Source organism: Podarcis tiliguerta, assembly GCF_965153285.1.
Source record: "Podarcis tiliguerta genome assembly, chromosome: 16".
NCBI classification, from domain to species: domain Eukaryota; kingdom Metazoa; phylum Chordata; class Lepidosauria; order Squamata; family Lacertidae; genus Podarcis; species Podarcis tiliguerta.
The window spans coordinates 2,604,355-2,619,422 of NC_139549.1; the positions used below are offsets into that span (position 1 = coordinate 2,604,355).

Sequence of the window (15,068 nt, forward strand, 5' to 3'; positions counted from 1 at the left end):
CAGGTATCAGATGGAAGGGCGGGCAAAGCGGAACAACCGCTCATTTCGAAGCCTCGGAGGGAAAGGTGGGAGGCGCCTTATTGGCTTTTACAAGTTGATTGACAGGACGCAGAGCCAATGAAGGATTGCGCGTAGCGTCAGTCACCAATAGACATCCAACCTATAGCTCTCTCTCTCTCCCGGGCGCCTCTCTCCACGTTGTCATAGCGACGGGCGGCCGAGAGGGAAGCGCGCGAGCTCCTCGCGCAGGCGCAGTGCCGCAAAGCGTGACGCCGCCTCGCCGCGGACTCGGCTTGGATTCCTCTCGCCCGGAGAAAGAAGTGAGAGGAGCACATGGGCGCATGCGCAGAAGCAGAGCCTGGCTTCGTCTCCGCCCACCCTCGGGAGGGACGGGCGGAAGTGACGTTAACGGAAGTCAGTTGCCGGCTCCTGATATTGAGTAAGGCAGAAGAAGGTGAGAGCAGAGAAGGAGGGAAGAGGTAACTTTTTCTACACCTGGAATTTATTTATTTTTTTTTTTTTGGGGGGGGGGGAATATGGGTCAAAAGTCAGAGGAGGGGAGTGGTGAGGGGAAATGAATATTCATGACTTAATGTTTACCAAATTATATGTTTTGTTTTATTTTCTTTACTTTTATGAACTTATATGTTTTATTTTATTATTTAATTTCCTTTGGTTTTATGAACTTACATGTTTTATTTTTAATTTTAATTTTATTTTCGTTGGTTTTATGAATGCTTTATTGGTTGCAAACTGCATAACAGAAATAATCAATAAATGTTAAAGACAAAAATAAAGATAAGTATCCTTAAGCGATACTTGGTTTGTACATCATTTTGTAATTAAGTATAACATGACCTCCGATCTTCCCATTATGTTCCCGAATTGAATTCCTTTACTGCACACTTATCTCTCTTTTTCCCCTCCGTGTTATTTAACTTGCCTTAAATCTTGTAAGATGATCCTATTTACACACAGAGGTTCAGTCAAAACCTGCCAACGGATTGATATTCTTTTACATCTGTAACGTCTCGTAACCTTGCTGATAGTCTCACCAGTTCAGCGTACTCTCCACAGCAGCCCGCCCCCTGTCCCCCCAAAACAGTACTTCTGTCTTGTCAGGTTTCAACTTCAATCCATTAGCCGCCATCCATCCTCCAACCGCCTCCAGGCAATCAGACACGACCTTCACCGCCTTCACTGGTTCTGATCTGAAAGAGAGGTAGAGCTGGGTATCATCTGCATTTTGATGGACACCCAGTCCAAACCCCCTGATGATCTCTCCCAGCGGCTTCATATAGATGTTAAAAAGCATGGGGGAGAGGACGGAACCCTGAGGCACCCCACAGGTGAGGGCCCAGGGGTCTGAACACTCATCCCCCACCACCACTTTCTGAACACGGCCCAGGAGGAAGGAGCGAAACCACTGTATAACAGTGCTCCCAGCTCCCAGCCCCTCTAGATGGTCCAGAAGGATGTTATGGTCCATTGTATCAAAGGCCGCTGAGAGATCCAGCAGAACTAGGAAACAGCTCTCACTTTTGTCCCTAATCCGCCGGAGATCATTGACCAGCACAACCAAGGCAGTTTCAGTCCCGTGATGAGGCCTGAATCCCAACTGGAAGGGATCCAAATGGTCCGCATCCTCCAGGCGTGCCTGGAGTTGTTCAGGAAGGGCTGGGTGAGGCCCTGCCGCTCTCAAACCTGGAAGAGCAGCTGCCAGATAGTGTAGGCAGCGCTGACGCAGATGCATAAATGGTCCGACTCAGGAGGAGGCAAGCTTCTCATTTATTTCCTGGCAGTTAGTAAAAACTGCCGGGTGGGGAACTGTGTTAGTGGGGAATGTAATTATGAGCAAGTTTTTGCTCCTTGCTTGCAACGCTTTGCCACCCAACGAAGCTGACTAAGTTTCAGGGGGGGCAGAAAGAAGGACTTGGTCTCACGGCACGTAGTTAAAGTTGGAATCTGCTCCCACTGCAGACAGTGATGGCCACCACTTGGATGGCTTCCAAAGAGGACAGGACAAACTCTTAATTTCAATTTGAATTAGCCTGATCCTCTATTCCCTTTTCCCTTTCCTCTTCTATGAAGAAACCCTTTCTGGGACCCCACATTTAAATTCTTCCCTGGTCTCCTTGCTGGCCCTAGTAGGACCAACTTGGCCCATTAGCCCTTGTGATCATTTGATGTCTACTGGCTGGGTTTTGTTTTCTTTTGTTTTTCCCAAAACGACCCTGAATTTTAGAATTTTATTGATATTGATGCTGCATTTTATGTTGTGTTTTGTGCTGTTCTTAAGTCACATTTTGATCAATGTTTTATATTTGCTGTTGGCTGCCCTGAGCCTGGTTTTTAAATCGGGAAGGGTGGGGTATAAATAAAAAAATATTATTATAATTATTATTATTATTAAGAGGGTGAGGTTGCCAAGTCCTCTGCTGTCCCTCCCTAGTCAGAAGCCAGCATCCCTCCGAAGCCCAGATGCTGGGAGAACCTGCGAGGTTTGCGTTTCTCTTGCCAAACTGTGACTGGGCCAATCTCCCTTTGCAGGAGTCGTCCCTTCCGGCCGCATCTTGATCAGCAAGAAGAGCGACTGGAGCTTATCCCTGAGACACGTACGAGTCGGTCATGCTGAGGAGCTTCGCCCGGCTGGCTAAGGGGCTCGCTTGCTGGGGGGTCCCCAGATGTGGTCCCCCAGGAGCAGAAGCAGCGTCTCGAGGAGTCTTGCCTTCTTCCCAGAGGCCGTTGTGGAAAGCCGCAGTGAGTATAGGATCATAGAGCTGTAGATTCGGAAGGGATCCCAAGGATCATCCAGTCCAACCCTCTGCAGTCACAGCGTACTTGAGGTGGATGTTCTTTGTGGCTCTGGGACACTGACGTTTCAAGCCATCATCTAAATGAGAGCCACCAAATGAGGTCAAATTTGGAATCATTTAGATGATGGCTTAAAGCTTGGCCTTTTGCCTGTGCTTTTGGGCACAGAGTCTGCTGCCCAGTTGTCTGATTTGCTGTGTTTTTATTGGTTTTCTTTTAAATCTGATTTTTATGATTTTATTGATACTAGCCCCCTACCCTGCAATGTCACCTAACATCCTTCTCTGGTTCTGAGGAGAAGCACTTTTTATCTGTCACAAACATACCACCATTTATGCTCTGGTCACACAGCCTGACTGTGCTAATAGCACTGTGCTGGTAGCAGGATAGGTGCTCAGACTCGCTAAGCACAGAGTTCAACAGCTCAGGGCTGTGTACACAACCTATTCTTAAAGCTCGCATCTTCCCTTGACATAATATTGGGGACTGTAATTTGCCCATCACAGAATTACCATTTCCTGCCCCATCAACAAACTGCAGTTTCCTGCGTTCTTTGGGGCAAGTCAGGTGCTTTGAACATATGGTGTGTATTCAGACACGGTATCAGTTTTGAGCACCAGCGAGACCAGTTTCACAGGATACAGAAGTTAATTAAGGGAGCTGACGTTTTGCCAGTTCTTTCGTAGCTTTCATGTTCCCTGATTTTTGGGAGTGTTAAATGGGGCTGGCAGGAATGCAGCAACATCTGTAGAGCCAAAGATTCCCCAGCCCCGTTGTAAATAAAGAGATTGCGCTCTCGTGCAAGATGGGTGCTGTATTGAGTGCAAAGCCCATGTCACGTTATTGTGCATGAATGTAATTTAAAGGTAGAGGGACCCCTGACCATTAGGTCCAGTCATGGCCAACTCTGGGGTTGCAGCGCTCATCTCGCTTTATTGGCCAAGGGAGCCGGTGTACAGCTTCCGGGTCATGTGGCCAGTATGACTAAACCACCTCTGGCGAACCAGAGCAGCGCACGGAAATGCCATTTACCTTCCCGCCAGAGTGGTACCTATTTATCTACTTGCACTTTGACGTTCTTTCGAACTGCTAGATTGGCAGGAGCAGGGACTGAGCAATGGGAGCTCACCCGTCACAGGGATTCAAACCGCTGACCTTCTGATCAGCAAAGGGACCCCTGACCATTAGGTCCAGTCGTGGCCGACTCTGGGGTTGTGATGCTCATCTTGCTTTATTGGCCAAGGGAGCCGGCGTACAGCTTCCGGGTCATGTGTCCAGCATGACTAAGCCGCTTCTGGCGAACCAGAGCAGCGCACGGAAACACCGTTTACCTTCCTGCCGGAGCAGTACCTCTTTATCTACTTGCACTTTGATGTGCTTTCGAGCTGCTAGGTGGGCAGGAGCAGGGACTTGTAACGGGAGCTCACCCCGTCGTGAGGATTCGAACCGCCGACCTTCTGATGGGCAAGCCCTAGGCTCTGTGGTTTAACCCACAGCTAAAAACATTATTGTTTAGACCAGGGTTTCCCAAACTTGGGTCTCCATCTGTTTTGGGGCTACTATTCCCATCATCCCCGGCCGCTGGTCCTGCTAGCTAGGGATGATGGGAGCTGTAGTCCAAAAACAGCTGGAGACTCAAGTTTGAGAAACCCTGGTTTAGACAAGTCTATCCAAATGCTTATAACGTTGAGGCAATTTAAATCTGTTTTAGTGTTTTAATTTTTGCGTCTTTTTAGAGTATGGCTGTTATTTTTTTCTTGATTTTCTTGTTTTATCTTTGAGGTATTTTTTTACAATCAAGTGGAGTATAATTTTTATAAAATAAATAATTACCCCTGAAACTGGCTTGGAGCCAGCTGGGGCAGAGTGTCATCTTACGCTTACGTCAGAAGGCAGAAAGCAGCCTCCAGCCTTTGGTAGTGATTCACACCCACACACCCAGATCTGTCTCCATGAGTAGAATGTGTCCTTTTATTTAAAATGCATCTCTGGGTTATTTGTGGGGCATAGGAATTTGTTCATTCCCCCCCCCCAAAAAAAAATATATAGCCCGCCCCCCCACAAGGTCTGAGGGACAGTGGACCGGCCCCCTGCTTTAAAAGTTTGCTGACCCCTGATGTAACATCATGATTTTACTGTGTACTATTATATTCTAATTATGTAATGTTACTTTATTTGATTTAAGTTACTCCAATTTAAAGTTATGTTTTAGGTGTGTGTTCATCATTGTATACTTTGTTGCTGTAAACCGCCTTGTGAATAGTAATATAGAAAGGTGGTAGACAAATTAAAAATGAAATTAAATCAGCTGTCAAATCATTTCCATCTGCCCCCCTACTTTCCATGACTTTCCTAGGGTTAGACTCATGCGGTGTATGTACGTTCATACAAATACATTCATGTGTGTGTGTGTGTGTGTGTGTGTGTGTATGAATTGAACAGGAAATCATAGGAAAAACTTTGCTAAATGTTTTGGTGTTGTTGTTTTTGCTTTCTCATGCTTAGGTGACCCCCACTTTTGGCCTCTGCCCCACCCCCCGAACCTGGACCCTGGAAGATTCAAAGAGTTTGAATGCATCCCTCAAGCTGAAAGTGGTTCCCTACCCCTAGATTGAATGCATTCAGCAGCTGATGATAGTGTCAGGGGCAAAAACTGGAGCTGGGCCTATACCTAGGAGCTTTGAAGGGTGGGAGAGCAGAGCAGGATGGGAAGAAAGCTGTGTGAGTGGAAAATGCTGTAAATCACAGGTGATGCTTTTGCTGTGCTATAACCTGGATCCTTATCCCCTCTTTTCTAGGCAACTTCAGTTCCCTGGCTTACGTACATTCCCTTTCTTTTCAGGCACTATTCCATGAGTCTGAGCAGGCAAAGGACTATGCCATCCCCAACGCCAGCTGGAGTCCAGAGATGGTGAATCAGTTCAACAGGTTCATGGCGATGGCGAAAGACGGAACGTGGAAAAAGCTGCCTTCTTATAGGAATGTTGCAGATCACGTTCCAGGCAAGGACCTCTTTTTCATTCCTTTCTCTCTCTCCTTGCTAAAACCTTTGCCACCAGCCCCTGTTTCATCTGGAATATCAGGGATGGCTTCCGGGTCACGTGGCCAGCAGGACTAAGCCGCTTCTGGCAAACCAGAGCAGCGCACAGAAACGCCATATACCTTCCTGCCGGAGCAGTACCTATTTATCTACTTGCACTTTGACGTGCTTTTGAACTGCTAGGTTGGCAGGAGCTGGACTGAGCAATGGGAGCTCACCCCGTCGCGGGGATTCGAACCGCCGGCCTTCTGATCGGCAAGTCCTAGTCTCTGTGGTTTAACCCACAGTGCCACCCGCGTCCCTTAGATACCTATTAGGTCCATAAATTACCATATAGCATACATTCAACACAAAAAACAGCGACCATTTGTTGTTGACATAGGACAGCTGTACGTATAAAGGGCCCCGTTGCCTTCAGGAGCTTAGGACCTCATCAAACCTAAATCCGGCCCTGCCTAGGTGTTCTGTCCCTGCCCCACATGCCAGCCCTCTCCCTCCTCCAGAAGTGACTGGTAGATTATCCATGGACCCCTCTGGTTCAGCGGTGCTGTTACTGCATGCAGGTGCGTCCGTAATAAGACCATGCTCATTCACGACTTGATGCTGCTCCCACAGTAAGCATGAGGCAAGGGAACGAGCTAAAGGACAGAGCCAGCCGTCTCTTCCTCAGGAACCTCGACGAGGAAGGCGTGGGCTTTGAATACGCGATGTTTCTCAACCCATCGGAGAAAAGGATGGTGTCCATGTTCCAGCTTGGTCCCTATCTTGAGGGGCCTCCAGGGTAAGGACTGAACCAGAACCGTGAACCGTTTTCTAAACCATGGGCCCTTGGAGGTGTTTGAGTGGGTTTGGTGGGCACCATCCACCTGGCCATTTTTCCGTGCCCTTCCCTGGATCAGCGCTCCCAATAGAGAAATTGCACATGTATACGCCTCACTTTTCCAAGGGATGTGGGTAAAAGCAGGATCCAGCGTACCGTATTTTTCGCTCTATAGGACGCACCTTGTTTTAGAGGGGGAAAACAAGAAAAAAAATTCTCCCCCTCTCTGCTCAGCGCTCCTTCAGCGAAATGGCAGGAGAAACGGAAGGGGCTCCATTTCTCCTCCCGCTTCGCTGAAGGGGCGCTGCGCAGCTCTCCCTCTCTGCTGAAGCCAGCAGAGTCTTGCTCTCCCGGCTTCAGCTAAAGGAACCCAAAGCATTTGGAGCGCAGTGCGAGGTCCCGCTGCGCTCTGGAGGCTTCAGGTTCCTTTCGCTGAAGCCAGGAGAGTCTATCCCTGAAGCCTGGAGAGCGAGAGGGATCGGTGTGCACCGACCCCTCTCGCTCTCCAGGCTTCAGCGAAAGCAACGCGAAGCCTCCGGAGCGCGGAGGGAGCACTCCCTCTGTGCTTTGGAGGCTTCATGTTGCTTTTGCTGAAGCCAAGGAGCCTGCATTCGCTCCATAGGACGCACACACATTTCCCCTTAATTTTTGGAGGGTAAAAAGTGTGTCCTATAGAGCGAAAAATACGGCCTTCCTAAGTTGTGCAACTTCCTCCCCACGGAGGTGCAGGTGGAACCCTCATTACACTGCTTTTGGCAAATTCTGAAGACCCACCTCTCATACCTGGCCTTTGACACCTGCGAGGTGTGCTTTCAGGGACCACCACCCTATTCCTTTTTTATTTTTTTATTTCCAAAACCAAAAAAAAAAGAAATAAAAATTACAAACATCAAATTCAGCATCCATATTCATTTCCTAACATAAACCTATTACATGGTTAGCTAAATCAAATATACCTAATTACTCTAAACTTCTCTTTGCTGTATACAAATACATCACAATTAGAAATTATATATTAAAACTTTTATTTATATTGCTCCCCACCCTATTCCTGTGATCTGTTTTAAATGGTTTGAATCTTGCATTGTTGCAACCACGTTCTGGGACCTGTTGCTTAAGGGTGGGTTATAAATTTGGTAATAATTATTCCAACGATAATGGCAATATCTCTTCTCCCGTAACAGTGGGCAAATGTAGTGCCTCTTTAAACAGGCAGCCCAGGAGTACCTGGTATCCACTCCCGCTCTGGGACCTCGTGTCTCCCTGAATCCACGCTCTCCTGCCTCCATAGCCATGCGTGGAAGTCATCTTTGCACATCATCTTCTTTGTTTCCACAAAGTTTGTGTGGCTTTTATTTTTTAAATTAGCTTTTGGTTTTTACAGGTTTGTACACGGCGGCTGCATCGCCACCATCCTGGACAGCGTCCTTGGCACATGTGCCATCTTCGTCGCTGGCAGGGTGTTGACCGCAAACCTCACCATAAACTACAAGAGGTGAGCAAACCTGCCTTTGTAAAACTAAGAACTTAGGAAATTGGCGCATGATCGGCATAGGTCATGGGTTTGAGTTCTCTGCAAATCTTTCAACACATTTGGCAAAGCAAGAGTCCATTCAGTAATAAGAATTCTTTTTTTTTTTAAATATAATTTTTTATTAGTTTTTTTTTAACATGTCATTTTCAACAGTAATTAAACATGCTTTTACATCTTATTCAAATTTTTGACTTCCATCAATCCTGTCTGAAAATTTTCCAATCTAATCTCTCAGTATGCCTTTCTTATCTTCCCTATTACATTTCAAACTCATAACCAATATCTCTATCTTTTTATACTTTGTAACACTTCTTATATTTCTCCTTACAAAACTTCTTGTAATCCTACTAGCGTAATTTGTTGATTACAGTTGCTCTTCAAATAATTCATATACTTCTTCCAATCTTCTGTAAATCTCTGGTCCCGCAGGTTTCGAATCCTTCCTGTCATTTTGTCCGATTCTGCATAGTCCATTAATTTCGTCTGCCATTCTTCTTTCGTCGGAATTTCTTCTTGTTTCCATTTCTGGGCTAACAATACTCTTGCCGCAGTTGTTGCATATAAAAACAATTTAGCCATTCAGTAATAAGAATTCAGGACATTTGAACAGAACACATACTCTCCTAGGTTCTTATTTAAATTTCTCCAAGGGTCTGTCTGGTTTAAAGTTGACTCCGCTACAAAACATACTAGCAACAGTACAGAAGTCAGCCTATGCTATCCTGAAGTTTTTCTATTCTGAAGGTGGCAGGCTGGTAATTCCAGCCCTAAAAGTCTAAGTAGCAGCTCAAATGCAGCATGGTATTGAGATCTGGGGGATAAATCACAACAACCGAGCGGTCCAGAGGGTGGCAACCCAAGAACGGGGCCTTCTCTGCAGTGGCTCCCCTTCTGCGGGATGCTCTCCCCAGGGAAGTTCACCTGGTGCCTTCATTATACACCTTTCGGCACCAGGCAAAAACGTTCCTTTTTAACCAGGCCTTTGGTTGATTTGATTGACACCCTATGCCCTTTTAAAATGTGGGGGTTTTTTGGGAAAGGGGTTATTGGGTTGTTGCTTTTATTTTGATTATGTATTTTGAGGTTTTATATTTTGATTTTGTTCTGTGAACTGCCCTGAGGCCTCTGGGTATAGGTTGATATAAAATTTCAATAAGTAATAATAAGCTGAAAGACCTGGAAGTCTGCCAGAATAAGTTCCTATGGTGTCTACTGGCAGTACCTCCAGGTACCCCAGCAGAGACAGGCATGGTGTCTGTAAAAGCTAGGGTGGAGATGGCTGCTCTTTCGTACTATAAAAGGGTCCTGGATATGCCAGAGTTTGCCTAGACTCTGCCTGGAGAAACAGTGGAAGAAGGGTGGTTGGGCCAGGCTAGTACAAGACATGCCAGCCTCAAAAAACCTGACAACAGATGTTTTTGTATTCCCTGGAGTTAAAAGACCTCTCAGGGATTGGATCTATAAGCAGGATAACGGGCAAGACTTACCATAGAATCATAGAGTTGGAAGAGACCACAAGGGCCATCGAGTCCAACCCCCTGCCAAGCAGGAAACACCATCAGAGCACTCCTGACATATGGTTGTCAAGCCTCTGCTTAAAGACCTCCAAAGAAGGAGACTCCACCACACTCCTTGGCAGCAAATTCCACTGTCAAACGGCTCTTACTGTCAGGAAGTTCTTCCTAATGTTCAGGTGGAATCTTCTTTCTTGTAGTTTGGATCCATTGCTCCATGTCCGCTTCTCTGGAGCAGCAGAAAACAACCTTTCTCCCTCCTCTAGGTGACATCCTTTTATATATTTGAAGATGGCTATCATATCACCCCTTAACCTCCTCTTCTCCAGGCTAAACATGCCCAGCTCCCTTAGCCGTTCCTCATAAGGCATCGTTTCCAGTTTACTGAGATACCTTTACTCTGTATCTCAAAATTCCCCCGTTGGTACCCTTTGCTGAAATCTAACCCCACCAGAGCCCCATATTTGCAAACACTTCCCTTTGCCTCCCTGAGAACGGCTTTTACAGCTCTCCGCTTTCAAACAATGCCCTCGTCAGTCTTAGATGGAAGATACAGGGAAGTTCCAAGGCATTAAGTTTCTGTATTTGTGGGGCAGGTGAAGTAGAAGTCTTTCCCCATTACATCCTCCATTGCCAGCTCCATCAAAACCCTAGAGATTTGTTTGAACAGATGTTGGCACCACTACAGGGACAGAACCCTGGACTGAAAATACTGTACGTTGACTATTATCTGATTGCGCTTGTCACATATAAAACAGACTTATTTGCAAAAGCCGCTAAAAGTATTTGTGCTAGTCACATAAAAGGCAGTGCTGTAGACTGTGCAGAGGACTCATTAATTGGATTTATTGTAAATGGTTGGTTATTTCTGAATCTTCCTTAATAGGTTTTATTGGAGTTTCTCATTTTGTAACTGGATCTGTAATGGCATTTAGTCAAACACAATAAATAAATAAATAAATGACTGATTGATTAAAAGTTGAGGGGTTTTTTAAAATCCCAGTCTGTTTTGGCTGTGGAATAGAATTTTAATAGATATATAATGGTTTTTTAATGTGTTTTTATTGCTGTTTTATTGTTGTTAACCATTTTGGGATAAAATAACATCTCCCCCCATTAGTCCTATCCCGCTGGGCTCTGTAGTCTTGGTGGAGAGCAAGCTGGACCGGATAGAGGGCCGGAAGCTGTTTGTCACTGGGCATGTGCAGAGTGTCGATGGGCAGACGGTTCACACAGAGGCCACAGGTAATGGCTTGGTTCTTGCTATCGTTTGCTGCTGTCATTGGTGCTACGTCAAAGCTTTCACACAGCATTTTATTTTATTTTATTTTATTATTATTAATGTTGCAATACATATATGAAATCTTTACATAATAATACATATACAGTATATTCGTAAATTCACATTTTCACATTTCATTATGTACCAACATTTATCCATTTCTTATTTCTTGCCCTGTGTCTTCCCTCCACCCATGCGTGACTTCCTTGTTATTATTTTGTAACTTTATTATTGAGGTTGTATTCTTGTATCTTAATAATTAAACATTCAGTCTTATATATCTGCTTAGCTTAGCTTAACTTTGTGAAATCAGTCTATACAGATCAATAAATCCTTGTTGGAGCATCTTTTGGTCATGTATTCTACACATTTCCATTCCTGTTTGAGATTTTGATTAGATTTCTAATTGTTGCCGTCATTTTTGCTAATTCAGTCATTTCAAAAAAAATTATGTTGCCAATCTTTCGATGTTGGTACTCACACAGCATTTTATTTTATTTCCCCTCTCCTGTTTTTGTTTTAGCTCTCTTCATCCAGTTGCAGTTAAAGGACTCCATCCAGCAGCAAACCTCTTCCAAACAGCCCACCAGAGGAAGTCCAGTCTTTTCCCCTGAAAGGGGCTCATCTTGAACAGGTCCAGCCCAATGCCTAGCCTTAAGCACTTGAGCCTGGGGAGACCGACCTCTGCTAAAGCATTTTGGCTCCTTCCTGAACCAACTCTGTGCACTTTGGCAAGTGTGCATTTCCTCTTCACACGTTTGACTGCAAAGCGCGCCCTGTCTTCTTGGCTAGTATCGCCTCGATGTAGCCCTAAGGGCTGTTCCTGCTACACAGAGCTCTCAGAGCTGGACCGTGGCAGCTCTTTCGTATACCATTCTCTGCAATGCAGTATTGAACTTTGAAGCAGTGTTTTCTGGCCTTTGCCAAGCTAAGCTCGCCTGCTATCAACAACGGGTTTCCACTTCCTCTCTTGTTCACCTGTCTGCCAACAACCCTCCTCAGTTTGTGAAGAAAACACACCACCTCTTTCAGGAAGGAACCTTGCCTCTCTACCTTTTGGGGAAATCATCATCCTCAAACCTTTTATTGGCATCACATACAACATCCAAACAAATCAATACGGAATTACCACTTCCCCAGTGGCACAAAAGTAAGGAGGCAGAGCAGTCTATCGTCACATCTCTTGGTCTCCAGGGAGATCAGACGTCTGCAGGGCATTTCAACGACCAAAAACCAAATAGAGATATTTAACTGCTAACTTGGTGAGCTCCTGATCATTCCCCAGTAATAGAAAATGTATGACCTCCGACTCTGGTTTCCATTTGGGGGTACAGAGTTGATCTAGAAATTGCTGGCGGAGTTTACAATTGAGAACCAGATGTGTGAGGGTTTCCACCAGGTGGTCTTCACCTGGGCAAGTTCTTTCTCCTTCCACCCTGCCTGAGAACCTTCCTTTTATGGAAATGCTACAATCCTAGAAACTGGTTCCTGGGAAATCTGGATCTTTTCTACATTCTTCTGGAGAAAACGATTTACGCCAAACAGTGTTGTCATTGCTACTTAAGCAGACTCTTGCCACTTCTAGGGCACATAGGGGTTTTTTTGTATATATGGCAAGTTAATATATATATATATTATATAATATATAATAAGCAGAGTAATATATTTGCAGGGAGGGGGGGATGTGTGTGCCTAACTTAACTCATAGCACCATGGAAAGTATTTTCTGTAAAACAGCTTATCCAGCAAGCTCAGGGCAACCTCTCACTATGCCTTCCATAGCAGACCTTGCCTTTTTTCAAACACCCGCTGATCAGGTCCACTCGTACCCATGTGCTGTTCTGGTCGCTTATCAGGCAGTCTTAACTATTGGTGGGGAAACCTGGCCAGATATGTCCCATTTTTGAACCGGAATAAGCAGGGGTGTTCTCTGGAGTCCAGACATGTAGGGTGGTATCCCAGCATTAGCCCTACCCAAGGTAGGCCCATTGAACTCAATGGATGTGGCCAACGCAGGTATATTAATTTCAGTGGGCCTGCTCTAAGTAAAACTTAGTTGAGTGCAATCCATGCTTACCTTCATCAGAGGTGTTGGCACCCTACAAGAAGAGGATCATTGCCTGCTATTCTCTCTCTCTCACACACACACACAGACAGAGAGAGAGAGAGAGAATCTTAGCTGGTGGAAAGCAAACATTCTTCGTACAAACCAAGGCCCAATACAAATCATTAAAATCTGTAGTGTCAACACACCCATCTATCATAATAGCGTTTTACTGGAAACTGCTGGGTCGTACATGCATTGTGTGTTTTCGTGTAGTGCCGTGTTTTCCCAAAGAGGCATATTCTCTGCCCTAACCTTTTAGTTCCACGAATACTCAAACTGAGCTGATGGCTTCCAGAAATCGCAGCAGGTGAGTGTCACGCATACAAACCCTCGTCCGGTCTTCAGCTGGCGAACACATGTTCAGAGCTTCCCTTTGAGCCTGTTGATACGAACAAAAAGTGCCTATAAAGCTTCCGTGTAAGCTGATATTTCATACTGAAGCTTCTTCCTCTTAAGTTTTTGAGGGGTGCAGCCAAGGGAGCTCTTCTATTGGCCTTCTAATAAGGCAGGTGTGGGGAGCCTGTGGCCCCCCAGTTATTGCTGAACTCCCACCATCCCTAGCTATAGGGATGGGGCTGATGGAAGCTATGGTTCAACATCTGTAGGAGCAAAGCTTCCCCACTCCTGATATAAAGGGGGGTTGTGCTTCCTCTCCCAATCCCTCCCTCCCAATAAACCTTAAGAGCTTGTGCAGATCAAATATATTTAAGCTTCCACCAGGGAGTTTCTTGGGGCCTGGTTCTTCCATAGCATTCTAGCAGTGGTGGAAATGCATGAGTGTTTTTTTACCGTTTTTAAGTATGCAATAAGGGTCAGTTTGCAGTCAGACAGGGGGCCTTCCAGGTGTCATTTTGCACTTCACTCCCCCTGTGCATGATGGGAGTTGGAGTCCACCGCCATCTGGAGGGCCTCATGTTGGCTGCCCCTGACTCACAAGACGTTCTTTGAAAGGAATTTGCCTCCCACATGGGGAGAGATCCTCTTGAGGTCCTTCTCTGTCCTTGGAAGTCCACTCTTGTCTCTCCCCTCCTGCCCGCAGTCAACCGCGTAGGAAACGGTGGTGGAGCAAATGCTAGTTCTACTCAGGTAGACCCATTGTCGTCAACAGACGTGGCTAGCTTAGGGTCACCCTCAGCGGGTCTACTCTGAAAAGAACTCAGTTGGACGCAACTGTAGGTTGGAGCAGAGAAAGAAACATTCAGTGGTTTTTAGTGAGTGATGTTTGGGGGCATTTAAATAGAAGGTTGCTTCCTCCTTTGTGTAAGGAGGGTTGGACTAGAGACCCCGTCTGCATGTATTTTTGTGTTGTGGAGCACCATACAAAGGCTTCAAGCTGGGATATCTCTCTGGTGTGTGACCGCAGCATTTGTGATAGGGAGTGTTGTCTATATACTGCACTTCGCCCACCACCTGAAAAACGTTTCTGCTGTAGCATCGTAGGAGCCTAGGGTCGTGTAATTTTCCCAGGGTATCCAACTTGCCATAATGACAGTATTGGGGATCATGGGGAAAACAGACAAGCTGCACAGTCTGTCAAGCTCAATTAAAAAAATAAAAAGGGGGCAGATTCATCCATAACTACTTGACTATCTGTTAACTGTTCTGGCACTTTGCTGAGTATTCTGGAAAACAGTGTTTGCCAAAATAAAAAAATAAAAAGCTTTGATTGGTTTGTGTGTGTGTGTTTTCTCAGAAGGAAAATTTCCCTTGCTTACTCTCAGTCTGCCAAAGACATTGGGTTCCCTGGAGGAATTGGCCTGGTTGGTTTAGGGAAGGCATTATGGGATGGAGATGCCACCACCAAGAAACTTGAGGTCCCCTGATCTAAAGTAACCTTACCCAGTTAAGCTCATGCCAATAACAAACTTAGCTGGTGCTACTGGAAGGAATTTTTTTTTTTACATTGGTACCTCGGGTTACATTCGCTTCAGGTTACAGACTCCGCTAACCCTGAAAT

The 15,068-nt window shown here is 45.6% G+C and overlaps 1 protein-coding gene across 2 annotated transcripts; it reads left to right on the forward strand.

Moving 5' to 3' along the window:
- Nucleotides 1–373: 373 nt before the first annotated feature.
- Nucleotides 374–14,773, forward strand: LOC310666151 (acyl-coenzyme A thioesterase THEM4-like). Of its 2 annotated transcripts, XR_014505783.1 has the most exons (8): nucleotides 374–479; nucleotides 2,551–2,760; nucleotides 5,657–5,816; nucleotides 6,470–6,635; nucleotides 8,059–8,169; nucleotides 10,843–10,967; nucleotides 11,528–12,300; nucleotides 12,339–14,773. XR_014505783.1 is itself a non-coding variant. In XM_083416808.1 (7 exons), exons 2-7 carry the CDS (start codon nucleotides 2,629–2,631, stop codon nucleotides 11,632–11,634), a joined length of 801 nt encoding a protein of 266 aa, XP_083272934.1. In that variant the 5' UTR covers nucleotides 374–479; nucleotides 2,551–2,628; the 3' UTR covers nucleotides 11,635–14,773. The 2 variants fall into 2 exon arrangements, 1 of the variants encoding a protein (XP_083272934.1); XM_083416808.1 differs by having other exon boundaries at nucleotides 11,528–14,773.
- The last annotated feature ends 295 nt before the right edge of the window (nucleotides 14,774–15,068 follow it).